The sequence below is a fragment of the Labrus bergylta genome, chromosome 23 (assembly GCF_963930695.1).
Source record: "Labrus bergylta chromosome 23, fLabBer1.1, whole genome shotgun sequence".
NCBI lineage: Eukaryota > Metazoa > Chordata > Actinopteri > Labriformes > Labridae > Labrus > Labrus bergylta.
Genome location: NC_089217.1, coordinates 3,134,073 through 3,162,043, shown reverse-complemented (window position 1 = coordinate 3,162,043; position 27,971 = coordinate 3,134,073). Strand labels below are relative to the sequence as shown.

The following is a 27,971-nucleotide window of genomic DNA, read 5'->3' as shown; positions in this document are numbered from 1 at the left end:
TGCTGGGTAAAGTTCCTCAACAAGATTACTGTATTCTTATGGAAGACAGACAGGTTTTCAGTTTCATCTACTCACAGCGACGAGGCACAGCACACCATATTAAATATTTGTGTTTTAAATATGCATTATTTATTATGCATACTCAAAAAGTAGAGGGAACAATCTGAAATATGTCTAATTATGAGGTGTGTTTCATCTTTTGTTGTGAGTATTTATCTGAGATTAATATGGGGACATAAAATAATACATAACATCATAGGGAGAAAAAAGGGATTACCTTATTTGACAGGCGGATTTGAGATGACTATAAAGGAGAATGGATCCTGGAGGTGGCAGTGATGCAACAATTTGAACGCAAGCTGCTGAAAAACACGAAAGAAGAAGAAACTTTGAGAGGCGGAACCTTTGCGCGGAAGCTTTCCGTTTTTTCGGAGGATTATTGGATTGTCGGATCTGTATTGGAGACGGACCGGAAGCAGCGTGAGGTTACCGAAGTCTCTTCTGAAGTGTTACACCTGGTAAGTTTACATCATGCATGCATTTTTTTTTATTGTTTCTTTAAATTATAGTCACACTTTTCTACACACACACACACACACACACACACATACACACACACACTCTGCTGTATCCGCCGCTGCACACCGGAAACCAAAGACTGAACGGAAAACGTCACTTTGTGGTTAATTTCACGCGAACATCTGATGGCGGGAGAGCTCGTGAGCCTCATTGCTGCTGAGAGAAATCCTCTCTGTGACTTTGAGCCCACGTTATGTTATTATATCGTGTTTCCCTGCAGCACATGAAAACCATCTTAATCTCACCAAACCAGTCTGAACTCTGCTGGTTTGTTTGTTTGTTTGTTTCTGTTGTTGTTGTTGTTGTTGTTGTTGTCTTTACCTGCAAAATAAATCAGGTCATTACATCTGCTAACACTTAGAGGTGGACAGAGGCTTTTAGGGATTATTGGATTAATGACAAATTGAATATGTGGCCTTTTGTGAATCAGTATACAACCAAAATAAGATAAAATAGAATAAAATAAAATAAGATAAAATAAGATAAAATAGAATAAAATAAAATAAGATAAAATAAGATAAAATAGAATAAAATAAAATAAGGTAAAATAAAATAAGATAAAATAGAATAAAATAAAATAAGGTAAAATAAGATAAAATAGAATAAAATAAAATAAGGTAAAATAGAATAAAATAAAATAAGATAAAATAGAATAAAATAAAATAAGGTAAAATAGATAAAATAAGATAAAATAAAATAAGTTAAATTAAAATAAGGTAAAATAAGTTGAAATAAAATAAAATAAGATAAAATAAAATAAGGTAAAATAAGATAAAATAGAATAAAATAAGGTAAAATAGATAAAATAAGATAAAATAGAATAAGGTAAAATAAAATAAGGTAAAATAGATAAATAAGATAAAATAGAATAAGATAAGGTAAAATAGATAAAATAAGATAAAATAGAATAAGGTAAAATAGATAAAATAAAATAAGATAAAATAAAATAAGGTAAAATAGATAAAATAAAATAAGGTAAAATAAGTTGAAATAAGATAAAATAGAATAAGGTAAAATAGATAAATAAGATAAAATAGAATAAGATAAAATAGAATAAGGTAAAATAGATAAAATAGAATAAGATAAAATAGATAAAATAAGATAAATAATATTTACAGTAATAAATTCTAAATTGTGCAAAAGGTACAAAATGGTAAATAAAATTTAAAGAAAAAGTAAACTTGTGCAATGTGCAGTAAACTGGGTGTACTTTTGAATAAATCCACAGTTTTTTTCTTTTTTGCCTTTTTGTGTTTTTCAGATCAGCTCCCTCAGCCTGCAGTCCAGTGTTTCCTCCAGAGCCGATTGTGCAGCACCGAGAAGATGTTTAGAAGTGCCTCAGCTCAGGTGAGCAAGAAATGTTTAACGATGAAGCATAGGTAGAAATAACAAGAACATAAAAGTGAATGCAGCTCGAGCCACGCTTTCTCTGCAGTAAATAATGGATCTCATCTTTGCTCAGATCTTCAGACAGGCGGTGAGATACAGGAGCACGGACACCAACCTCATCCTGGAGAGATGTGAGTGAACGTTCTGTGTGTGTGTGTGTGTGTGTGTGTGGTCGTCTGATGATTATTACCAGATTACATTTTCCAATAATGGTCATTTCTGTGTCTTCATCCCAGCGATAAACCGCGTACAGCTGTTAGGACGAGTGGGTCAGGACCCGGTGATGAGACAGGTGGAGGGTCGAAACCCCGTCACTATCTTCTCAATAGCAACCAACGAGATGTGGCGCTCTGGAGAGGGAGAGATGAGCTCAACAGGTACGATGTCAGAGAAGACCTAATGGTAGAAATTTTTAAAAAACAAAGGTTATTGGGAAAGTGAGTGCGGTTTGGTTGATGCTGCATTCATGCACTCCTCGGGTGGTCCCAGTTTCTGACTTAAAGGGATACTTCACCCGTTGAAACATGAATCTGTGTCGACATTGGGTCATATATGTAGAAATGTGAAATACATTTTGAAGTTGGAGCCTTCTTGGCCGAGAAAAGGGAGAAAGTGTCTTTTTGGCTCATGTGGATGAAAGACACCAAATCCCAGAATGCACAGCCCCGCAGGCCACTCCCACTAAGGTCAGGTTTACAGACATATTTACTTCAACACATAAGGCCGTTTCCTCAACTGATTCCGAGATTTCTTCCCAGAAGGAATTGGTATCTTGGAAATTCCTGGCAGAAAACCAAATGACGATTTTTGCGTCACTGGAAGCTCCTTTTCAGACTCAGACATACAAAGATTTTCCATCTCAGAGGGGAAAATGAGGGCGGGATGCACGACCATTCAAAAATACTACCAGGTTTCTAATGATGCAAAGATTAATGCAAATAGGTGAAGTATCCCTTTAAGTCTTGTCTGCCCTTTAATTGATTTGACTCGATGTTATTGTGAATGAGGGTTGCTCCTCAATGATCTCTCGAGTATAAATAAAGGTTGAATGAAAAAAAAAATGAAGCAGGTTAAAGGGACGTTTCACAGGTGAGTCTGATTTCTGCTGAGAAAAAGGCTCCGACTGTCATTGTGCTCTAATGCTGTAAATTCACTCAAGCTTCACTTTGCTTTTTTTAATACTTTTTATTTGATAGTTTTGAAGAAAACATAAACTGTCAGAATGAGCATATATACATTTGTCTATGGTTTGTATAGAAGATCTACATGTAAGTGCGTCATCTATACAGGCATCTAATATCTAACATCTAACATCTAATATTTCTGTTAGCTCATTCTACGACAGAAAAGAAGAGTGAGCAAAAAGGAAGGAAAAAATAAAAGAATATAATAGAAAGAGAGCAAAAGAACAACAGAGCATATTAACTTATCAAAAAGAATTAATAAAAAAAGAAAAACAAAATAAAAAAGTGGGCTTCACTTTGAATGCAGTTCTCACATTTCACCACTAGAGGTCAGTGTTACACCCTGACTTCTGAACACATGACAGATTACTGTTGTTTGATCTCAAGGATTTAAATGATCATACCCAGCATGTGACGGTGAATTAAAACAGCAGAGACTCTGTAATACTGAAGCACTTTGAATTGCCTTCTTGTTGAAATGTGCTATATAAATAAACTTGCCTTGCCTTACTGCGTCTGTCCCTGAAGTATTCTTCAACAACACTAATGCATTATTTAACATCCCTGTTTAAAGTCCATACATCAACAAAGAGCATCATAGAACTATTGACCATGATACCACTGAAGGTTTATTTAGTCAAAGTAGTGTTTTCATGTTGGAAAGCTTTTATGGATGATCAGATTATTGACTTTGAAATATGAGCTGCACAGTTAATATGAACACTAACCATGACAGTGATGTTGTGTGTAGCTTTGTGAACGAAGCTGCTTCATGTCTGTTTGTTTTTCTGACAGCAGGGGACATCAGTCAGAAGACCACATGGCATCGTGTGTCCGTGTTCAAACCTGGCTTGAGGGACGTGGCGTACCAGTACGTCAAGAAAGGGTATGACCTCCACTTTTTTTATTTTACTTTTGCATTTATACCAAAGTCATTTATCTTGTTTTTTTTTGATGCTATGCTGAGAGCAGACTGTTAACACATAAAGAAACAGCAGGTTGCAACAGCTGCAATACGGTATGCAACAATAACACGTGTGCTACCACTTCCATGTAAGAGAGAGAGAAGACAAGAAGTCACAGGAGGAAAGAAGAAAACTCAACTGGACATGATGTTTTGCCTTCTTACTGTCAGAGTCACAGTTTTACATTTTCTATCCTGGTAAGCGATTAGTTAGTTGACATCAGACTTAAAGTGTCATCACATCGCTGTAAAGTCGACAAGTCTGTGCCCCCCCCCCCCTCCTCCAGATAAAAATCACATCAAGGCTTCAGGTCCCTTTTTTTTTGTTGCCCAGCCTTCAGATCGAATGTAAAACTCCCAAAAGCTGTTTAATCTGCCTGAGCCAACAAAAGACTGAAAACGTTTGTAATCTTTTTGAGACTCATGTGACTGATCCTGAGTCTGTGTCTCTCTTTCTCTGCTTCAGGTCGAGGATTCTAGTCGAGGGGAAACTGGACTATGGAGAGTACGTGGACAAGAACCAGGTCAGACGACAGGCCACCACCATCATCGCAGGTCAGAAACCATAAAACATGTGTGCCTCTTTATTATAAATATTAAGGCTGTTTTGGGTAAATCATTTGTTCCCTCCGCTCTCCAGACAACATCGTCTTCCTGAGCGACAACGTTCGAGACAAAATGTGAGGGGCTTTGCCTCTTAGTCAACATCTTTTTGTATCTTCTTGTTTATACAAAAACCTGAACGCCACCGAAGAAAAGAACTGACTCCCCCTAGAGGAAGGGGAGAGAGTATCCTGTGTCACCCTGAGGAGACTCCTGCAGACTCTGAGGCATCAGGAGAAGCAAAAAAGAGCCCAGTGTATCTCCACTTATGTATTTGATCATGTATATAATCCATAAAAACATAAAGTTTATACCTTTTTTTTTTTTGTTTGTACTCAAGTTTTATGTGTGAAAATAATGTTAAAAGCGAGAGGTGAAAAACAGTGTAAGATGTTTCACTGGAGTTGTAGCTCCGTTGAGATGATGAAAGCTCCTGTTGTCCGGGATGAGGATCATTAACATTTTTTAGTTTTTACAGGTTTTCTTCATATTTGTCAATAAATAATCTTCTCTTTATCTCATTACATCAGGAAATGTTTCTTTGCAAAAGGCCTGCGGTTTACAGCTCTCATACTGCAAACTGGTTGTCAGTTTTGACCTGACAACAATTTCTGAATGCTTTAAAGTTTGTAGCTTACTTCAGTCTAAATGTTATGACTTTTTCTGTGTTTTGTTGAGCTTAATTTTCTAGCTGTGAGGCAGAATCAAGTAAAAAGCACTTCATTGTTTTACATCTTTTTCATCCAATAAAATCCTTCATCTCCAATTTTAGTTTTGATTTATTTTAAGTGTAGAAAAAAACATTTGCACATCCATTTTATAAGACAATGGTGTAGGAGAGCTTTGTGTCCATCACAAACTTAAAGGTAAAACTCAATCACACTGTCTATAACCTGCAAACAAACATTTATTGGCAACGTTTTGGTACTAGACCTTCACCAAGCAAATGTGTAGTACCAAAACATTGCCAATAAATGTTTGTCTGCAGGTCACATTGTGTGGGAGTTTCACCTTGAAGATTTATTCTGAGTTAACAGAGCTGTTGAAGATGTATCCTACTTTTCAAATTTAGAATTTAGAAATTATCTGTTAAAAACATCTACAATTTAAAACAAATTGGCTAGAAATCAAACTCCTAAACTCTGCAAGAGAGGGAAGAACTCTAATCTTCAGAGTTTGCTGGAGGGCACTCCATGACATTGGGACATCAAAATATGAAAATAGCTGCACATGAATGTGCAACAACGGCTCCAGTATGCTGATTCACTGTGGTTAACCCAATACCAAAGTGTTGCTTCAACTTAAAGGAAGTTTGAATTGAAGCGCTGCAATCTCAAGAGAAAAAGACAGACGACTTCTGTTTTTCTTAAGAAATGAGTTCAGCTTGATAACATCATTTTGCCCTGTGTTGTGGTTTCTTGTTTGCATCTCATGTTTTTACTAGGTTTTTTTCTTGCATCAACACTTTGTTTAGTTCCTTGTCACTTTCTTGTCGGTTGTTATCGCTGCAATCTGTTTCTCATTTCCTCTCTGGGCAGTGACTCGTTAACTTTCAGCTCACTTCTGCAGGTTCTTTGTTTTCTAAGAGCTCCTATAATACATTATAATCCTCACCATTTGTTTAACTCTTGTTTGTGTTCATATTAAAGCATGTAGGATTTAACCTCCCTTGTGTTGCACAGATGAACACACTAATAATAAACAATATAAATTATCAAAGAAAAGTTGCAAATAATCCATTAGAAGCAATCTAAGAAAAGTCAAAATAATCCTAGAAGTGTAAAAAGAAATTACTGAGAGATATGTATATAATACGTTATTTAAAAATGTATTTTAGGAAGATATACTTCAAATATTGTCTCTTGTTTTTATTTTTTGAACTCATTTTTAGTCAGCAGGCGTTGATTGGCTGACTGTGATACCAGGGCGGGCTTATGTCAAAAGTATTCTTGGCCAAAATTAATTGGTTACAGGATCTCTCAAAGTCTTTTCTGATTGGTTTGGTCAGCTATCCGTTTAAAAGTTTGGGCGGTTCGAACTGTATTTTAAGAAAGACGTGATCTGATTGGTCAATCTGTTGGGTTTGAGGCGGGGCTTAAGTTGTTTGGGAAACCTGTGGATTCAGCGACGGGAAGCTTCGTAAAGGTAACGGAGGTTAGCTCAGGTAAAGACCGGGAGTAGCTGAATTTGATGAAAATTAAAAGCATTAAAGTAATAAAACGGTTAAAAAACGTAAAATATACGAGGTTACATTTATAAGGTTAAAGAAAAGGACGAAGTTGATAGCTAACTGTGATTAACTACTACGCTAGTTTGGCTAAAGAAGTATTTTTAAACACTTCTTCGAAATAAAGTATACTTATTTTTTTTGAGTTGGCATGAGATGCTGTACACGGATACTTTAATCAAATTCCACTCAGGAATATTATTATTTTGAATTCACGTTACTAATATATTGCCAGTAAGTAGTTTATTTTGCATAGAATTCAAAGGAATGACCTGAAATGAGAGGCGAGCGTTTTATTTTGAAAGTGAAAACCGGAACAACAAAATAATCGCTGTAGGAGTCGTAAACAGTTGGAAGAGTTAATTAAAATGTTTTTTTTTTATTCTAAATTTAATATTTGCTGTTTTAAAGCGGATAATTTCCAACAGGCATCGTAACTTCTGTAATTTTAATTTAATTTTATTTTATTTTTTTACTCTTTATTTTTCTCTTGGTTTCAGTGACTCCGCCTCTGCATTCCTGTGTGTCTGGGCCGTGAGGAGGAGCAGCAGGAGGAGGAAAGAAAAAGGGAAGAGAGGCTGCTAGGAGCTGCCTGTAGACCCCCTGAACTAGAGAGGAGATGATAAACAACAAGAACAAAAACAAAAATAACAACAACGTAGACGAGACTCAGCTTCAGTCCGACTGCTGCAGCTTCTTCACATAACAAACATTTATCCTCCGAGTCTGTGCGCTACCATCTGGACGTGTCTTTTTTCTTTTTTTTTTGAAGTTGTTGGAAACTTTTTTTCCTTTCTGCAGTCTTCAACTGAACGCCTCACTGCTGTTGGAGAATATATATAAAAAAAAAACAGCGACGAAACATCCGAAGAAGAAGACATTATGGAGACCCTGGACAGTAGTGAACCGTTTCTACACTGGGACAGGAACCTGAGTGAGCTGTCTGAGGCCGGGGAGATCGACTGTGTGCTCTACACCAATGTGAGTAATAGGCAGAGGTGTGAGTTATCGATCAGAGGTAGGAATAGTGTGTGTGTGATCGATCAGAGCATGCTGATTGGCTGTGCAGCTCATCAGAGGGGAATAATCACCTTTATCTCACTTTTTGAGGGGTTTATTTGACACTAGGGAGGAGGGTGTATGTGCATCTGTGTGTGTGTGTGTGTGTGTGTGTGTGTGTGTGTGGTACCCAGCTCTCCATTCACAATTTGACTCTTGGGGTCCAGGATGCAAGTTTGTCAGCTTCTTTTTTTCACACTCTCACTTTCTTTGTGGCAAACACTAGGTCGACTAAATAAGAGACATTTGAACACAAAGTAGTTCAAGTGAAATAAGTTCAAGAGGGAATTATGAGAGGGACAACCAGTTTGCAGAGAAAGCCATCTACAAGCATCCATCTTTTTCAAAGTCTATTGTCACGGGCTGCAACATTTTAATGTTTTTCCCTGTTGAATTCATGGACAGACAGTAAAAAAACAAAAGCGGAGTCCAAGATCACATCATCAGATTTTTACCCGACAATCTACAACACAACTTATTAAGTATGTTGGAAAAAATAGCAAGCAAACTAAAGATACTGACATGCAAAGAGCCATTTTTTTCTTCATGATTATACTAACAAAGAAAAAATAAGAAGAGATGTGATTAATAGGTCTGAGTTCATCACTGAAAACCTGAGATGGGATTACAGCCTATTGTCTTCTGCTGAATTCATTCGCACAACCATTAAGACTTCATTTATAGTTTAGGAAACACCGTAACAACCTACCAGAGTCCAGTGTGGTGTATTAATTGATTGTTTTGTTCAAATGACAGTCCAAAATCCCATTTATATTGCATAGTAGTTCTGTGTGAGCATATAAGAAAATACTTTTTAAGCGTCTTCATGTTGCTGTAATGTAAATATTCAACATTTCTGATGAAGATCGGGTCATAGCAGAGAAGCTTTGGAGCTCACACATTCAAAAGTGACATCCTCCTTTCCCCAAGCAGATGTTGAAGAGCCTTTATAGCAACCAGCTTCTAATAAAGCTGCCAGTGTACAACACACACTTCCCCTTTATAGTTTATATTAAACATTGAATATCAGCCTCTAGTAGAATATATAATTACATCCAGATATAAACAATTCGACATACTCTGTTTACTTCAAGTTGTTTATGTGCTATCCTATAAAACTCTGATGCAACTTGTGAATAAATAAATCAACACATGCAGCGACGGGACGCATCAGAATCATTCAGTGCATCATTTAAACACGATGTATCTGCAAAGAAGTGGCTGGAAACGTCTTCTTCTTTTTTTTTTTACACCAGCAGCTCAGATACTCAAACCTTTGCATTACACACACACTTGGTGTTTGTTGTTCAGTCTCTCTGGTTTCACTGGGCTTTAAAAGTTATTAAAAAAAGTTCACACACACAGAAACTCAAACAGCTTCTCCTCGATAAAATGGACCTTTAAAGAAATGGCCCTCTGCCTTCAGTTATGTAACTTGAAGTATTCCAGCCATATGTGTCTCTGTGGGTCCAAGAGGAGACGGAGTGTGTGGGTTCATGTGTGTGTGTGTGTGTGTGTGTGTGTAAGTAAGTGAGTGAGTCTGCAGTGTGTGCACGTGTGTGTGTGTGTGTTTGTGTGTGCAGAAGACGGGGGGAGCGTTTTGGGTTTACGGGGAGGAATCCAGCTGGCTCACAGGACGGGAATCAGACACCACAGAGGCCTACTGAGCCTGAGACAGCACACACACACACACACACACACACACACACACACACACACACACATACACACACACACACACACACACACACACACACACACACACACACACACACACACACACACACACACACACACACACACACACACACACAGTGGTACCTACACCCACAGACAGGTAAAGACTTGTGTTGTCGAAGCGTTCCAGCTGTGAATGAAGGTCCTCTCTCTAAACGAGTCCAGAGGCGATAATTCCTGTCAGATTCCAGCAGACAGAATCCGGCAGAGATCTGCTGATTTTGTCAGGGAAAGAATTCAGGATGTCCCCGCTGATCATCAACATTGTTTTAAGTCATAATAACAAATATGGAAAAGTCATGCACAGGGCCGCTGAGGTGTCTTCGCTAAATGTAAAAAAAAAATGGCCAAACACACAAACGGATAAAAGCAAAGTGACTGTGATAAAGTAAAAAAAGAGTTACCTGCAACTACCGTTTATCACCAGAGGTGTCAGTAAAGAGGCCGAAAGTGAGTTCTTCTAATCGCTTCTTTTAATCCTACTAATATGCAGCGGGTGTTTAGCTCAACAATAAGACACAAAGCAAACCGTGAATTCCTCTGCATACATTCTGCTTTTATTTATAGCTCCACAGCTGAGGTGTGTGCGGTGTGTGTGTTCATGTTATGTTTGTGTGTTTCTGTCGTTCATGTGTCGAACAACACGTGCAAAGTGTGACAGTCTTCATACCCTGAACTTTAATTCTTTAAAAAAAAAAGCTGAGTTGTGTTCAGAAGCAGGACTAAGATGCTCTTGTAAGTGAGGTGAAGTTTCTATATTTAGTAAAGCATGAATAGTGTGTGTTTAAGTGTGTTTAAGTGTGTGTAGGTGTGTGTGTGGGTGGGGGAAGCATGAATGTGAGGACCAACAGGCCTGTAGTGTTACAGCGTCTCAGGCAGCCTGAGGAACAGACTGGGGTCTTTGTTGGGTCTGGTCTCTCTCTCTGTCTCTCTCTCTCTCTCTCTCTGTGTCTCTCTCTGTCTCTCTCTCCCTCTCTCTCTCTCTCTCTCTCTGTCTCTCTCTGTCTCTCTCTGTGTCTCTCTCTGTCTCTCTCTCTCTCTCTCTGTGTCTCTCTCTGTCTCTCTCTCTCTCTCTCTGTGTCTCTCTCTGTCTCTCTCTCCCTCTCTCTCTCTCTCTCTCTCTCTCTCTCTCCCTCTCTCTCTCTCTCTCTCTCTGTCTCTCTCTGTGTCTCTCTGTGTCTCTCTCTGTCTCTCTCTCCCTCTCTCTCTCTCCCTCTCTCTCTCTCTCTCTCTCTCCCTCTCTCTCTCTCTCTCTCTGTCTCTCTCTGTCTCTCTCTCCCTCCCTGTCTCTCTCTGTCTCTCTCTCTCTCTCTCTCCCTCTCTCTCTCTCTCTCTCTCTCTCTGTCTCTCTCTGTCTCTCTCTCCCTCCCTGTCTCTCTCTGTCTCTCTCTGTCTCTCTCTCCCTCTCTCTCTCTCTCTCTCTCTGTGTCTCTCTCTCTCTCCCTCTCTCTCTCTCTCTCTCTCTCTCTCTCTCCCCCCCCCTCTCTCTCTCTCTCTCTGTCTCTCTCTCTCTCTCTGTCTCTCTCTCTCTCTCCCTCTCTCTCTCTCTCTCTCCCTCCCTCTCTCTCTCTCTCTCCCTCTCTCTCTCTCTCTCCCTCCCCCCCCCTCTCTCTCTCTCTGAGGGGTTTGTTGACGCAGGATTCCTCGCGACAACGTAAACCCTCTCAGTCGGAGCACGTGTGTGGGATCCTCCAGGTCACTCCCATCGACCTCTCTGCCTCTGGCTGTGTGAGCGTTAATTCATTATCACGTTCTTCAGGTTTTAGAATAAAGAACATGCATCAGTGTGGAGGCGGAGTCCTCTCTCTCAACGCACTTTGGCGTCGTCGAGGAGTGAAAACAGACGTGTTTGTGTGACGTCACACAGATCTATTTCTGGAAATGCAAACACACCAAACACAAGAGCTGGAATCAATAAATCAATCATCTTAAAATCAATAATATCGTACAGCTTTCCTTGAGACCAACTCAAAGAAACAATCCAAACCATTGTTTCCTGTTTGGCTTAATGAATCGTTTTACATAACGTAATTACTAAATTATAAATAATAGGAATTGAAATGATGTGGATTATCTCTCTTGAAGATCTTGTTGATCCAGTTGAAGCAGTGAAGGTGGGGTGCTTATTGTTCTTCTGTGACTCTGATGGATTTATGATTTAACCTTTAGAACTATGAAGTGTGTTCAGGCATATATTGATGCATCCTGTATCATTGCTTTTTTAGTACCATATATCTGCTTTTATGTTCCGGAAACTCAGAATTAGACCAACAGGATATGAAAACAGTTATCCAATTTGCAATGACATTGTTCAATATTGCCATAAGGATATGATATGTAGTCTTTTTATGCTTCTATTGGAGATTTAGGATAGTGGACAGAGTTGGAAATCAGGGACAGAGAGAGAGAGGGGAATGACATGCAGGAAAGGAGCCACAGGTCGGATTCGAACCTGGGCCACCTGATTGGAGGATTACAGCCTCCGTACATGGGGTGTGTGGACCAATCACAAGGCCCACTGGTGCCTTCCTAACTCACAGTTTTTGAAGTCAATCTTCTGTCTCCTTTCTTCAGCTGGCTACACACTTTATGATTTTAGACCTGTCGCTCCTTTCCTGCATGTCTCTCTCTCTTCCTGATTTCTGACTCTATCCACTGTCCTATCAAATAAAGGAATCAAATAAATCCCCAAAATAAATATTAGACAAAAACATTTTTTTTTCACAGTTCAGATCAGATTCCCAACGAGTGTACATATATGTTGGAGTTAACCACGCTGTGCTGCAGCCTGGATATCACCTGTCGTCATTCATGCAGGCGGTTTATTGTGATCAATATTTGCATTGGATGTTAGACGAAGTGTTTATTAAGGAAGAGGAAGTGAGGTGAAGTAGATTAAAGATCCAAACTTCTGCTCAGAGTTTGGTTTAGAGAAAAACACAAAAATAACCTTTTTAACAAGAGTGTACAAACCTAGTGTTTCTCTCCAGAGGTCATTTATGTGATTTGGGAATAACTCGGCATGGACTTACTCCGTCCTTTAGGTATGAATACATGATGTGATCTAATGTGTTTTTTAATCAAACTAAGAGTTCTACACTGTGCAACAACAGAGGACCGACCGACGACCCACAGCTCAGACTGTTCCCGTCTCCGTCTCCGTCCTGAACCGAGCGGTTTTTAAATTAAACTGCTATTGCATGCACTGTCTCCCAAAAATGTTGGTGCGGTTTTTCAGCACATGGTGTACTCACGGGGAGAGGAGGACATGCAGAGAAAAAAAAAAAGAGAATATTTGCTCTGCACATGCTCCGAGGCGCTCCAACTATGTGTGTGTGCTTATGTAACACACCTGCAGATAGAGACGCTCCTCTGTCTATACGCTGAACTCAAGATCTGAATCTGCAGTGTTTTTGATATCTGTGAATGCTCTACAGCTCAGTGCACACTCTGGATGGATTTCCACAAGAGTTTACACACACACACACACACACACACACACACACACACACACACACACACACACACACAGAGTGGAGTGTAAACAGCTTGATACATGTGTTCACAGAGCAGAGCCTGTTCTCCGTTGGGGCAGGGCATCCTGCTCGCCGGTGGCCTTGCTCTGTCTCTCTGAATGGTCCATGTGTCTACAAACACACACACACACACACACACACATACACACACACACACACACACACACACACACACACACACACACACACACGCACACACACACACTCTCTTTAAATTCCGAGCACGTTTACTTTGGCTCACGTTCAGGTTTTGAATATGACAATCAGACCGGCCTCTCTATATTTGTAATACGGCCTGAGCGTCATAAGAACACACCTGTGTGTGTGATAAAGAGGCACACAGTGTCATTACCGCAGGTGTGGTGCCGGATCTTCAGGCTGGTCCAAGAGTTGACTTTGTGCAAAAGACTACAGTTTATTAAGGGCTCTTCAGATTTACAGTGAATGAACAGGAAGTGACATCACACAGAGAATTCACAGATTGCTGCTTTAAGAAAACGTACTCAAAGTGGGATTTGTCATCGAGTCATGTTATAAGTGTTTTAGATTCCTGGTTTGGGTTATTTATGAGTGAAAGTTTGTTATTGCACCCTTTTGTACCATGTGATATTTTATCAGACTTCCAGACGTAATAGATTGTGTTTTACTCATGAGAGAAGTTGTACGGTACACTGCACATGGCTTGTAAGTTTTCATGAATGAATATGAATATTGGTTCATTACGGAGCTAGTAGCCGGCTTTTAAAGATGGTAGTGTAGGTTGTTTTATTTCTCATTGCAGAAATACAATAACAACTTTGAGACGGGCAGAGTTAGTTTGCTGAATCTCCGCAACACATGACAATTGCAAAGAAATACTTTTAAAAAATCATTTTATTAGATCAAACAGATGTAGAGAGACAGGAAATGCTGGGAGGAGAGAGTAGGGGACGACATGCAGCAAAGGGTCGAGGTGGGAATCGAACCCACGGCCGCTGCAATGAGGATTATAGCCTCTGTACAAGGAGCGTGCAACATCATATCTAGGCTATCAGCGCCCCAGAAAAGATGGACACTTTAACAAATAAAAAGTTTAATCTTGTTAAACTGAACATCAACAGTGACAACAGATGAGAAGAATTTACAGACAAATTGCTTTAAAACTTTGATTTGTGACTAAATCGCCTCCTCTCAGGTTTTTCCAGCGCAGTCAGGAATAACATTTTTGGCTGTTTCTGATCGACTGAACTCACTCACTTCAACATCTCTTTAATCAAAGCCACCTTGCTCGCCTTAAACTCTTTTGGCTTTTAAAAAAAGTGAGAGTTGTCTACAGATGGCGTGCACATGAACTCGGAGGACACATTCTTTCCTCTTTTTTTTTTCCGTATCTGATGCAACTTCTTCCTCTGACTCTGAAAGTCGACTCGGACTCGAGTTTTCTGTCTAAAAGTAGGCGGCGGGTATTTGAAAGCACAGTGAAGGTAGTAATCAGTGTGAGGGATCATTATGGAAAATCCACAGGAGCCTTCATTCTTTGAGGCTTAGCTAAATTTATTCCCCCCCTTGTCTGTCTGTCTGTATTTCTGTCTGTCTTTTCCCTTACTCACTTCTCTTGAGTCCTCATTCCCCTGCCCCCTCTCTCTCTCTTCTCGCTTTCGGCACCATAAAAGGGTTTTAAATGGTCGTGTGTTAGCTTGTGTGTGTGGTTAGCAGGGTGTGGGTTGTATATCCATGTGCATGGCTTATACTACCCAGCCCTAAAATAAGCCTGGAAGCAGTTTTGGGATATTTCTTTTTGGGACGCTAAAAGACAAGAAAGTTTAATTTTTCAGATGATTTTTATGGTCTTGGAGTTTTTTGAGGAGTGAAAAAATTAAAAGAAAGTCAGGGCAATATGACTTAAAAGTTGCAGAAAAGAAGGAATTTCTATTCATTCTGTAGTTTTTGGAGTCAAACTTGAGTTATTTTTTTCTGCACAAGCTTCATTATAAGACACGTCAAAGTGTTTAAAAACCTGTAAACTTCCTCTAAAACAGTAAGGTGCACGAGCTAACTTTGATGTTTTATAATAGACCTTGGAGCGCACATCCTGGCTTTTGGCCCCAAAGTGTACAATCAAGAGGGAGGCCTCTCCATCCGCTGTCTAGTTAACGTTTGACCCCTCTGTCCTCCTCCTCCTCCTCCTCCTCTCTCGTCTCTCCTCCAGGGTGAGCAGAGAGTTAGGACGAGTCAGCTCCTGTCCAAATACCAGACGCTTCTTCACTCCTTCCATTTCTCCTGCTTGTTAGCCTCTTTGGTTTTTTTTTTGTGAATGAAGAGTTCTTTTGTTCGCACCCTGTCCTTCTCTCTCTTTTTTCCCCACCTGCATTTCAGGTCTTGATTTTGTCCCTTATAGTCTTTCTATGTGATGTTTCACACTTAAATGTAGAAATCAAGTATCTCCTCTGAAAATAACTCTGTGAGTCATGACTGTCTACAATGGGTGTAACACCCGAGTCCCACTGTCTGTGATGCTTTCAGAGTTTTCAGAGTCCTATCTTCACTTTGTTTACATCGCCCGGACGGCCGGCTGACTCCTCCCCTCGTGTATAAAAGTTGTTTAATTGAGGGACTAGAGAAAAGAAGAATAACATACTGTACTCACTGCTTAACTGTGTTTCTAGATCACGCTCATTTCAGGTAAATTTACATGCAGTGTGAAGATACCAGCATAATAAAGATCGCTAGCATTAGCATGCTAACACAACAATGCAGCGCAAGTTGTTTTGGTTTCATGCTGGTGCTCAAGGGCGACATCTGCTGGATCCAAAAAATCGCATATAAAGCCTTTAAACTTGCATGGAAACTCATTTTCCATATAAACCTTTCCATTTTTTTTATCCCATTCCATTTCCTGAACAAACATAAAGTCTTAAGCCAGTTACGGCTCAGTAGGAGCTGCTGCAGAGCTCAAGGGCTCGGTCAGCTGGCATACCGGGGGGGTTACCGGTGAATTGCATGCAACTCGCGGAAATGTTTCGAAACGATTTACCTCAAAAATCAGTTCTGAGATGACAAAGCTTCTGAAGTTTATACTTAGAAACGTTTAGCGGTCTGTCCCCTTGACTTCAGATCTGAAGTTTAAAGCCGCGGTACTCGCGATACAATGAATCGTTGAAATAAAGGAGATTGTATCGAGGTATCTAAAAGTATTTTGTGCAACTTTATGTGGAAGTAGTCGAGTGAAAGCTGCTGCAGTAAATAATCTTGCCTTTAAGCGGTATGTTGAGAACATAGAAAGGTATAAAATGTTGATTGTTTTTAACTTGTTCTCTCTAATTAGAAGCAGCAGCAGACACCTGTCTCATATCCCACCTTTCTCTTCTTTTAACCTTTCCATTTGATGAGACATGAACGAGCCCATTATCCGTGCAAAGTTCACTGTGTGGGGGGGGGGGGTGTGTGTGTGTGTGTGTGTGTGTGTGTGTGTGTGTGTGTGTGTGTCCAACCTGACATTCGAGCGTGTTTCTACTTGGCAAGCATCCGCCTCGGAGCGCTCCGTTATAACTGAGGAATTAGGATCAGCGGCGCACCCAAACAAGTTTCCCGCAGTGTTTGCCTTTTCCAGGGATTTAAACCCTCACTATGAGCAACTCAGGAAGGCAAGTTGCTGACCCAGTTTTTTACCCAGCATGCATCTTTCCCGGGAGGTGAAGCAGAGAAAAAATGAGGGGGGCCCAAGATCTGATCAAGGAAACAAATATTTAGAGGGATAATCCAGCGAGAATAAACACAAACGAGAGCCAGATAAATTGAGTTGAGGTGAGTTTAGCGGCCTCTCATTCTTCTCACTTCAAGAAATAAAAGTGCCTCCAAATGTTTTCTCAGGTGATGCTCGGTGTGTTAAACTAAAAAAAAACAACACACACACACAAAGCAAATCAGGCAAACATAAACGGTTGAGAGAGTGCACGAGTTAAACAGCGGCTGGAGATGTTTTGTCTGAACTGGTTCATGATGACCGGTCAGAGATGGAAAAAGTTATCCGTGTGTGTGTGTGTGTGTGTGGTGACCCAGTTTATAACGAGCATATAGAACAGGATGAGAGCGAGCGAGAGAGAGAGAGAGAGAGACATCAGAAGACATCTGTGCTTGTTTTTGACACAAACTGTCCTTCTGCTTCTGACAGCTGTGTTTGTGGACATGAAGACCAAACATTCATTTGTGATGTTTTGCTAATATTTAGTCTTTTATTATGATTAACTAAGTTCAAACTAATTTAAAAAAAACATCACAGATACAGCCCAAAACGACCACTATGCACAATCCAATCAGAAGCGACTCTGGAGGTTTGAGGCATTTAAAGAAATGTTTCAACTTCTGAATCCATTTTTTGGTTTAAAAATTTGATTGGGCTTTTCAATCCTGCACACTAAAATCTGATTTTAAAAACAGTTAGCCTTGTTCTGTTGGCAATAAATAAAAAAAAAAAAGCTAACCAACGAGCACATGTTAAACTTTCTAAATGAAAATGTCCGATGTCTTGGGTTTAAGCTGTTCAAAATAAGTCAAACTTTGTGCTTGTAAAGGATTTAATGTGTCGTTATATTTCTGCGAAAAAGCAACACAAGTACATCAAGTTTAATTAAAGTTAAACAAACTCAGAAATCTGTCTGTTGTAGTTTTAATTGAAAGTTGCTCAAACAGGAGTGAAAGCTACATTTCTGGGGACTATATTTTGTGGCGGATTAATATCACATTTGGTGCTATAGCATGCAGCTCAGGGACGCAGTGGAAGAAAAGTTGCAAACATAAAAGTTGTTTTTTTGACACACTCTCACAGCTTGGTTTGATCTTTTACTGGATTTGTTGACATTTGGAACATTTGGAATACAGCTAACTTTACTCTTATAAGTTTTCCAGATATAAAAAAGTACATTATAAGGACAAGACACACATACTGTATTTTCAGGCTGATGTCTGTGTAACTCTGGTGGAGTCATTGTGCAACATCTGGAGGGTCAGTGTGTGTTTGGAAGTGGGTGGAGGGTGGAAACAGTGGGGGTTGAACTCAGTGATCGGCCAGTATGACAGAGCCAAGCTGGAAAGTTTGCGTTGCTCTGTGTGTGTTTGTGAGTGTGTGTTTGTGAGTGTGTGTGCGTGTGTACGAACTTTTGGGAAGTGTCTGCAGACGGAAGGGGGGGATGGGGGGGGGGATTTTACAAGAAGGGGGACCTCGTAGGAGATCTCTTTTCCATTTGTCATTCTTTGCGTTTGTGTTTTCGTTCTCAGTTTTTAGGGCTTCTGTGTCACTAACTCACCCACTCACACGTGCACACACACACATATCAGCTTGTTGTACTCAGATAAGGTCGGACACACAGCTTGAACTTTGACTCAGGATGTTTTCCGCTCTCTGTGACACCTCCTATTTTTAACACATTTCCCATCGTGGCTCTGCATAAATCTTCCCTCTGTTAATCAAGCATGAAGCATTAATGAAAGTGTTAAAACAGGAACAGGCAGACCCGGCTTGGTAATGGATCTGCTGTGATTTTTGTCACTTTCACATGTTGTGTGTTTATGTGTTTATGTGTGTGTCTGTTCCTGCCTTCTTCACCTGTGGGTGGAGAGTCAACACAGCCCTGCTGGATGTCACGCCTACTGTTGTTCTCCCTCACATCCTGTTGTTTACATCCGTTCACCATCACTCCACCCCCGTCACATTACTGTTTCAAGAGAGCACTCAAATGCATCGTCCGACTATTACTTTGTTAGAGAGATCACTTTTTTCATACCATAACCAATTGTAGCAGACACTGACAACAATTAAATCACGTGTTGATTTACATGTTAAAATGTCTTCCTCTGAAACACTAAAGTATCTTGAGTCACTTTGATTTTTGACCCTGTTCAGACAAGATAAACGCCTTGAGGTTTGGGCACTTTAAAAATCCTTTAAAAACCAGCAAATCATTGTAGATTATCTGAAAGTTTGCAAGAGATTCTTTGCTGATTTTTCCGACTTTCAGTGGCTGATTAGCTTTTTCCTGCTGCCTTTATTTCCTCGTAGATTAGAAGAAACATTTGTCCCAATCAAGCCGTTATCGTTGTCCAGGATCTGGGTCAGGGAGTGTGTGAGAACCACCCTCAGTCTCCCATGCGCTGAGGAACATTTCTGCAAAGCGAGGTCACTTTGGCCGGGGGGAATCAGACATTATGGAAACGAATGATGTCAACAATAAGACAGATGTGTGTTTGTGTGTGTCTGCGTCGTGTGAAGACAAGCAGACCCAGACTGTAAGCAGTGTGTTAGAAAAGACGGAGTGACGCATAAAGCTGCGCCCTGTGAGTGCTCTAACACAGTCCAGACGTGAGGCCTCGGTGCTGGGCTCGTCTCCTGCAGTCTGCCCCCCCCTGAAGATAAGACCCAGATAGAAGGAACCCTCCAAGGCCTGTGCTCTGTCTCGTTTTGCTGACGCACACAATATCAAAACCAAAGACAACATACCAACAACTGATAAGTGGTTGCACTGTGATATGTGTAGACCTGATGATATTGGTTATCAGATGCATGGTTGGGCTCAGTTGATATGTTTAAAAAAAGCAGCTAATTTGGGTCTTATTCAGTTGTTTTAAAGACGTAAATGCTTGTAGCTGTTGGAAGGCACTGAAACACAAACACATCCCCCCATATCGGCTCTCTTACTACCGCCAATGGAGGAACGGGGGCGTAAATATCCCACTTTCAACTGGCGATTTGTAAGCAACAATTGACTGTCATGTTTCACTCTGCTAAGATAGCATCCAACGATGCTAAGTTTGTACTCGCTACACTTAAAGTTCAAAGCTAACGTCACATATTGCTTTGTAAAACATTTTCTTTGGCCTGTTACACTTGAGTTTGATGCTTAAATAGCATGCTAATCTGTACAAGATGTTTTATGCTAGCATAGCATACTAATTTGTTATACTTTAACCTGCTACAATAACACATAAAACCTAGCTTAGCCTACATTTGAAGCAAATCTAAGCCTGTAATATAGGCTATTAAACTGTCTACCATACAGAGTAGAAAAGTACAAGATGTTTGTTGTCCAGTACAGCTGGAATAACAACAGAACCTTTGTATCTTAGAACGTCTTGGGTCAAAACCTGCGACCATATATGACCCCATTATATTGCTGTTGTTTTTAGCATTGTAGACTCCCAAACCCGATTTTATTTGCTCTATTGGACTCAACTTTTGGCACTGAAAGTATCAAGAATAAAGCATTCAGATCTCGGGAAAGGAATCCCAGTCGCTCTGCAGATGGAGTTCCTACACATGCTCTTCAGCTTAGTGTCTAAACCGCTCACACACATTGTTAGCATTCCAGTGGATACTTGTTGCACTAACAGCTTAAGGAGAAGGATGCACCGGTTTGAGTCATGAATGCTAACACTGCAACCACAACAATTTAGGTTCCAGTATGCAAATGTTGTGCATGCCTTTATCTTGAAGTGTTTTGGGGAATATCAGCAAAAGGTGCAGAATGAGAGGGGAGGTAGCCGAGAAGCTAGAAGAACTGGATTTAACTAGAGTCTTTGAATGGGTGGGAAATATAAGAGAAGAAGAATGAAGTAGGTTTTCCTTCTTCTCTGCCAAAATAACACTGACCTCTTCTGACCGAGCAGGAACATAGAGAAAGAATGAATTTCCTTCCCTTCCCTTAAATGTTGTAATGGAGTCTGTGGATTAGCCATGACCTACAACACTCAGTATTGATTTACACTTTGGTGAGCAGACATTTTTTAAAGAGAAGTAAAACTGTAAGGGACAGAACCCGAATCGTTCTGCCTACATGCCTTACAGATTGCAGACGAGGCGTAACGGGGTTGTAAACAGGGTCCGAAATTAACTTTTTGACTCACCGGCCAAGGTGGCAGGTAGATGAAAAAATTCACCGGCCAAAAGTATTTTTTTACCGGCCAAAATAACAAATTTAGTTTTTGTGTCCTATACACATTACAGTACATTTAATTGAGAAGGCATTATGTTTTGTTTAATCAATAATACATTTAAGTCACAGACTTGATCGATTCGATGTCATCTGATCAGGGAATTGAGAAATTGAAAAAAATATATATTTGCTGGCCTTTATTTTAGGCTAGGCTACATGCTGAATACTTATAGCATAGTTTTTTATGACTTTTTGATCAAACATTTACTCGCCCTGTGGCAGATAGCCCTCTGAAAAGTACTCGCCAAACGGAAAATCTACCCGCATTTGGCGCTTGGCGGGTGTTAATTTCGGACCCTGGTTGTAAATATCCCACTTTCAACTGGCAACAATCAACTTTTATTTAATTAATCCCCATTCAGTTTTTACCCACATTTTTGAACATGCTACACACACATGTACAACAGGAAGCTACGGACACGCACTAAAGGAGAAATGTCAGCGTGAAGAACTTTGGGACTTGAACCAGTGACCCTCCATTCCTCAGCCCAAGTCCCTGCAGACTAAACTGCTGCTGAACCCAAGTATCTTATAGCTGCTCCTGTTTGCAGTGTACATGAAGATGTTTAGCCAGCTGTCTGGATTATTTGAAACTGAAGAAGAAAAAAACTGAATCTGAAAAAAGGGAAGTTTTTGAGTATTATCATTTTTTGTTTAATTTCCAAGCAGATTTACACAACTCTCTTCAACTGCCTCTAATGACTAGACAATATCTGTACTTGTTTTCTTATCAGAAAGGAGGCGATACTTGACTTTTATTCTCATAAACTATATAATCAGAACAGATAACAACAACCTGGCATTCGCTGAAGTGTCTGACTGGTTTATATGATCCCAAAGGATTTGATTCCTAAATGCTTCAAACCAGATTTGTAATCCATTTGGGAAAGATGAAACATTGGAAAAACAATAAGTGACTTCGTTTAGACACATTGGGGACTGGTTTTGATGTTGGCCCCCAAGACTTAAATTAAAGGAACCTACTATACTATTCAAATTAATGAATGAACAACATTCAGGCAGATAAACAGTCAGATATCACTTCAAACTTTATCAGTGCTTATCTGGTAATGATGGGACACGTGTGGGTGATTTGTAAAAGTGCAGTAGATGGTGAAAGTCTGTAATCTCAACTTTATTCATTTATACAGCTCCTTCTATACAAACATGTTTCATAAAGTGCTTCATGCTGGAAAAATAGACTGAAAAAAGGCTGGGGATATAAATGAAAATTTGCAGGACTAAAGAAATACAACCAATTAAAACAATACAATGTTTTACAGATAGTTTAAAAAATTACTTGTGCCTGAGGTTAAAACAGAAATGCAATTTCCATTTCAAGTCCAGCTTTAAAAGATAAATCTGAAGATTTCTATCAAAAATACTGAAAGAGTTTGTAATGTTGATACCTCAAAGGTCCAAATCAGAAAAACAAATGAGTCATCCAGTTTATCTTGACATAAATTAATGTGTAAATACGTGGATGTGTGTTGGTTGGCTGTGTGTTCAACTGTGATGTCAGGTTGTATCATCAGCTAAAGTACACGCTGATGAGTCCAGGGCAAGGTACACACACACACACACACACACACACACACACACACACACACACACACACACACACACACACACGAGGGAGATGACCCTTGGGCCTGCATGTGTGGGTGTCTGGCCATTTCCAGGATACTCTCTCACATCTGGTTTTAGCCTTTCAGGGGAGGAAGGTGTTACATTATCAAACTTTCCTCTCCCTCTCCCCCTCGCCCTTTCCAAAGCTGAACCCCCCCCCCCCCCCACGATCATTAAGGGTTAAAACAGAAGCACACATATCCGTCTTTACAAGGACAATTACAGAGCAGAGGGGACATTCCTTCCTCCCCTTGCCCACTCCCACTAATTTAGCTGCCAACGAGTGACCAACACAGCTGTCGAGGAGTTTACTGTCGGGCCTTATCTCTTCTAACCTGATAACTGTTTTTAAAGGAACAGGACTATTGATCAGTTAGCTCACTGGTTTATAAGTACATATATTTAATATGCACAAAGTGTCCTATTGACGCTCCATGTTAACTTATGAGCTTTCACATTATGCTGATGACATTATTCTGTATTTATCAGGACGATATTTGTTAAACGTTTGTACACTTTCGGTTTCCTAAAATTGCATCTTGTTTTTGACTTTGCTGCCTCCATGCAGGTGCAGGTATCTCACCTTCAACTGGCAATCTGTGAGCACCTAAAGATGATGCGTTTGATAAGCATTATACATGCTAAACATCAACATGTTTGGGATGTTATTTTGAGCATGTTAGCAAGTTAGCATTCGCATTTACGCTTAAGTGTTAAGGACAGTTCTTAAATGCTAACAGCATGGCAGCGGCCTCTCTGTCTTGTTTTGATCCTTTTTATTTCTAAAGTCAAAGTCTGCATATTTTTCAATTCAAATGATTCGATGTCCTGGTTTGAAGTCTTTTCATCATCGTTCCTTTGATTTGATTAAATACAGTATAGCACAACTTTTCAAAGGGTTTTCTCTGTCTTTATGCGTCACAGGATTTTCTTTGTGATTTTTCCACTGAACTTGAGAGATATAATCACTTGGCATTTACTCCTTCATCTACAGCGTTGATCGTGTCTTCATTAAAAGATTAACATCTGCATTTCAGGGACGTTCTCTGTGTGCTGCGATGTGTTTCAGACCAAACCCAAACTGAGAAAAAAAAACGTGTGAACGGCCTCTTTGTTATCACCACGGCTCCTTAAGGGAACTGAATGACCTCCTGATTCTCACCCTAGTTCCTAGTTTGTTGAAACTCCCAGTTTTCCCATTAAGGCTTCAACTCTGCAGGTTTCTCTGTCCCAGCTGGAGGGAGTCGAGTTACGGTTGGCCCGAAATAACACCTCTGTGTTGGGCCTGCAGAGACAAAGAGGTTCCTGTTGTGTGACATCAGGCCGGTGACCGATCCTGCAGGCTGGTCTACTGCCCTGCATCGCATTTTCTTCTTCCACACACACACACACACACACACACACACACACACACACACACACACACACACACACACAAAACCACAACCACACACTCCCAAGACAAAAATGACAGGGAGCGTATAAACCCTCACTATGCGTCTTTAGGGTGGTTCTGTTTTCATGCAAGCAGAGTATGACCCCATCCCACTCCATTTTGTTATAAAACAAGATGAGACTTTATTTCTGTTTGGCATTCTCACATTGGGTGGAAGTCTTTTTTTTTTTTTTTTTTTAATTTCTGCTAAAATCTAAGATGACTGAGAGCTTTTTTTTTTCTGCTTTAGAAAGTAGCACAAATGAGGCAAAGAGAGAAAAGGGCGATGTTAAAGGTCATTTAGACCACATTTTAAACCCACAAACCATGCCTTAGGTTCTTCTAAATTACGAGTTCTCTATGCAATTACTCCTCCTCAAACCTACACCCTTTTTCTTCCACCAACATGGTGTTTGTCTTCTTCTTTTCAAAGCCAAAATCTGATGCAAATCGACCAAATTGTCAGACTTTTTCTTCAGACTTGTCAGATTTGTAGACACCATAGCATAGCCTAGTTCAGACTTTCTAACCTTACTCTTATTAGCATTAGGGGACGCTAACAGTTAAACATTTTCTACCAAGAAACCTGATGTTTATAACACTCAAAGGATCTTAAGATAGTTTTTTAAAGCTGTACTTTTGCTTTTGGAATTTTGAAATATTTTTCCCCCTCACTTCACCAATAGCTGGTACTTTATTCATTAGTGCTGACTTTATAATAGCTATCATCATCCCAGTGAAACCTTTAACTGTCAACATGTGTGCGCATTAAAATCTGAAGAGGTGTAATAATAATATCAGCAGCAGTTTGATGTATAAAAATGGCTCTTAGTCACGGTGAAGATGTGGTTACCAAGACACACCGGAGCTGGGCCAGTAAGGGGTTGTAACTTATTTTAACTGTTTGCCCATAATGTGATGGGTTTTGGCATGCGCACACACACACACACACACACACACACACACACACACACACACACACACACACACACACACAAAAGACAGGAATACACACACGCACACACACATGCATACATTTGCATCATGGTTTGTTCACACTGATGGTTCTAAAAGATGGAAATGCACCCATTCTTGGATAAATGTGTAAATATTTGTCTTTCCCCCTTGAATTCATTCACAGCATCCTGTCAGTGTTTGCATTACACACACACACACACACACACACACACACACACACACACACACACGCACACGCACACGCACACACACACACACACACACACACACACACACACACACACACACACACACTCACTCACTCACAGTGGCCTTTTAAGGGTAGCATAGGGCGACAGGAGTGTGTGTTTATGCAGTGAGGAGGTCATTTCTCTGTGTGAATGTAAAAAGTCAAGTCTTCTTTCTGTCTCTCTCGGTCTGTAATTGAAGCCACATGCTTGGCGCACACTCAACCCTCCTTCTGTTTCCTCCATCTTGATTTCTCTCTCCATTCATCCAGCCGTTTGTTTTTGTTTTTTAGACTAGCGTTCCAACCTTTACATTCAACACTTCCAACATCTAATCGTTCTTTTTAGTTGACTCCACAGTTTAGAAAGTCTCAGTTTAACGTGTGCCGTATTTAAAGTGTTTTTTACTCTTTCTGATTGGCTGAGTGCGGAATGTTCCGACCATGCTGATATTCCATTGGACAGAATCTGTGTATCCTGCCCGGCAACAGAATTTGAGCAGTTAAAGTTACATCATAAAGATGTTGGCATTCTCTCACGGGGCGGAGAGTTCAAGCGAGGACAGGACTGGATTTAATTTAGTGTTTCTAATTTGAAAACCACATTTCTGTGTTATTAATTTGATCTTTGATGATTTCTAATGAGAGAAAAACGTGTTGCTATGGAAACATCTGGCTAATAAGACACACATTTAAAAAAAAGTTGATATTATACTTTGCTTAATATTATTAATACTATAATATTATAACTTTACAGTGTAATACTGTGTAAAAACTTGTAAACAGACAGAGTAAGAGCTGTATCATGTTTGTGGATTATTGAAACATGAACTGAAACTTTCCTCAAAGATGAGCATGAGGAACAAACAAAAAAAAGTTTTTTATATCATGCATCAGATTCAGTTTATTTTGAATACTGTAGGAGAACATTTTCAAGAAGAAAAATTATGCCACTGAATTGAAATTCTGGTTTATGCATCAAATCTACACCGTCTCAACAGAATTGTCAAAACCGCTCTGATTTGAGCTTCTTCATGTAATGATTGCTTTCCCGTTTTTGAATCATTGTTGTAGATATTTTTCTGGGGGGAACTGGACTTTTATGGCCCAGAAGTTTCCCGTGGTCCTGCAGAATATTTGAAGATGAGTGTGTTATAGCTCGTTTATTGTGTGTGAACGATCTGCACATTTTGTTTTGTCCAGTAATGAAAGGCCTCCACCAGAACTGTTGAAAATGTTGAAAGGCGTACAGCTGCAGGTTCTGCATCAAGAGATGTGTGTCAGTATGTTATCATCACATCACCAGTGGGGGGGGGGGGGCTTTGCTTTGGCTGCCTTTGGTTTAAGTTCGTCACAACACCTGAGCATGGAGGCAGATCTGAACACACATAGTCACCTTGATGAGAGATTCTGGAAAAAGATAGAGAGAGAGAAAGAAGAATGTAGGGGAGGAGGAGAGAAGACGGGGGCAATGACAGACGAGATGAGGGGTGTACAGAGGGGTGGGGGGGGGGGGGGGCGTGGGGGATCTTTCGGCTGCTGTTTGCATAAATGTATCACCACACTGACACTCACACACAGAAAGAGAAACAGTGATTGGAAAGGGGAGATTTCAGTCTGATTTGTTTGAAATGAATGACGATTTTACAGGTTTTTAATTGGTTCGTTTAGAGTTCCCTCGGGGGGGAACTTCAAGGAAAGGTGGTAGTAAAAGATTCAGCAGCCTCTAATTACAGGCAGGCTGTCGTGGCTCCGTGTAATTATCTGTCTGTCTCCTCTCGGCTGCCATCCAATCGATATTTTATTCTTCAATTGCAAAGATGTTTATGGAATTATTCTCTTTTCTTTTTCGCAGCACTTCTCCGAGCTCCTCGACGACCTCTCCCATGATGCTTTGCTGGGCCAGCTGCTCAGCGACCCTTTCCTGTCCGGAGTGAGGGGCGGCGTGGAGGCCATGGAGGGGGAGGACGGGGGAGACCTGTCCCCGTCGTCCCCTCTGCCTCCTCACATCACGGCCGAGCACAGCTACTCGCTCTGCGGGGACAGCCGGCCTCAGTCGCCGCTGTCGCACCTGACCGGAGAGCACGGCAGTGAAGCAGGTGAGACACAGATCGCTGTTTAGATCCTTTGAAAAGTCAGGATCGCTCAATCTTATTCCTTTTCTAACTCAGCAACATGTTTTCCTCCCGTGCAGGAGAGTCTGACGGGGATTCATCCGAGTGGCCGATGGAGCAGGACGAGGCCATCGAAAGCCTCCTGTGCGAGACCCCCTCCCTCCTCCCCACCCTCTCCCTCTCTCTGACCACAGCGGGGGCCCCAGCACCCGAGGACCCCACCGTGGCCCCTGCTGCTGCTGCTGCTGCTGCTGTTGCTGCAGTTCCATCCACCCCAGTTCAACCCCCGGTGAACAGCAACAACCAGGGCAAAGGCATCAAGGTGAGATCAGGAGGAAAAACAATGA

At 40.5% G+C, this 27,971-nt stretch overlaps 2 protein-coding genes across 3 annotated transcripts in view; both read left to right on the top strand.

The window, feature by feature from the left end:
* Positions 1-147: 147 nt before the first annotated feature.
* ssbp1 (single-stranded DNA binding protein 1) lies at positions 148-5,485 on the top strand. 2 transcript variants are annotated; one of them, XM_020656374.3, is made up of 7 exons: positions 148-518; positions 1,841-1,926; positions 2,042-2,099; positions 2,205-2,345; positions 3,948-4,038; positions 4,583-4,671; positions 4,757-5,485. In XM_020656374.3, exons 2-7 carry the CDS (start codon positions 1,903-1,905, stop codon positions 4,798-4,800), a joined length of 447 nt encoding a protein of 148 aa, XP_020512030.1. In that variant the 5' UTR covers positions 148-518; positions 1,841-1,902; the 3' UTR covers positions 4,801-5,485. The 2 variants fall into 2 exon arrangements, with proteins under 2 accessions (XP_020512030.1, XP_020512031.1); XM_020656375.3 differs by having other exon boundaries at positions 160-518; positions 3,951-4,038.
* Positions 5,486-7,478: 1,993 nt separating this feature from the next.
* creb3l2 (cAMP responsive element binding protein 3-like 2) overlaps positions 7,479-27,971 on the top strand; it is a 28,100-nt gene continuing 7,607 nt past the window's right edge. Inside the window, exons 1-3 of the mRNA XM_065951146.1 lie at positions 7,479-7,927; positions 27,366-27,609; positions 27,705-27,946. Coding sequence (XP_065807218.1) covers positions 7,829-7,927; positions 27,366-27,609; positions 27,705-27,946 — 585 coding nt within the window. The 5' untranslated portion in view covers positions 7,479-7,828. The remainder of the gene's footprint in view (positions 7,928-27,365; positions 27,610-27,704; positions 27,947-27,971) is intronic.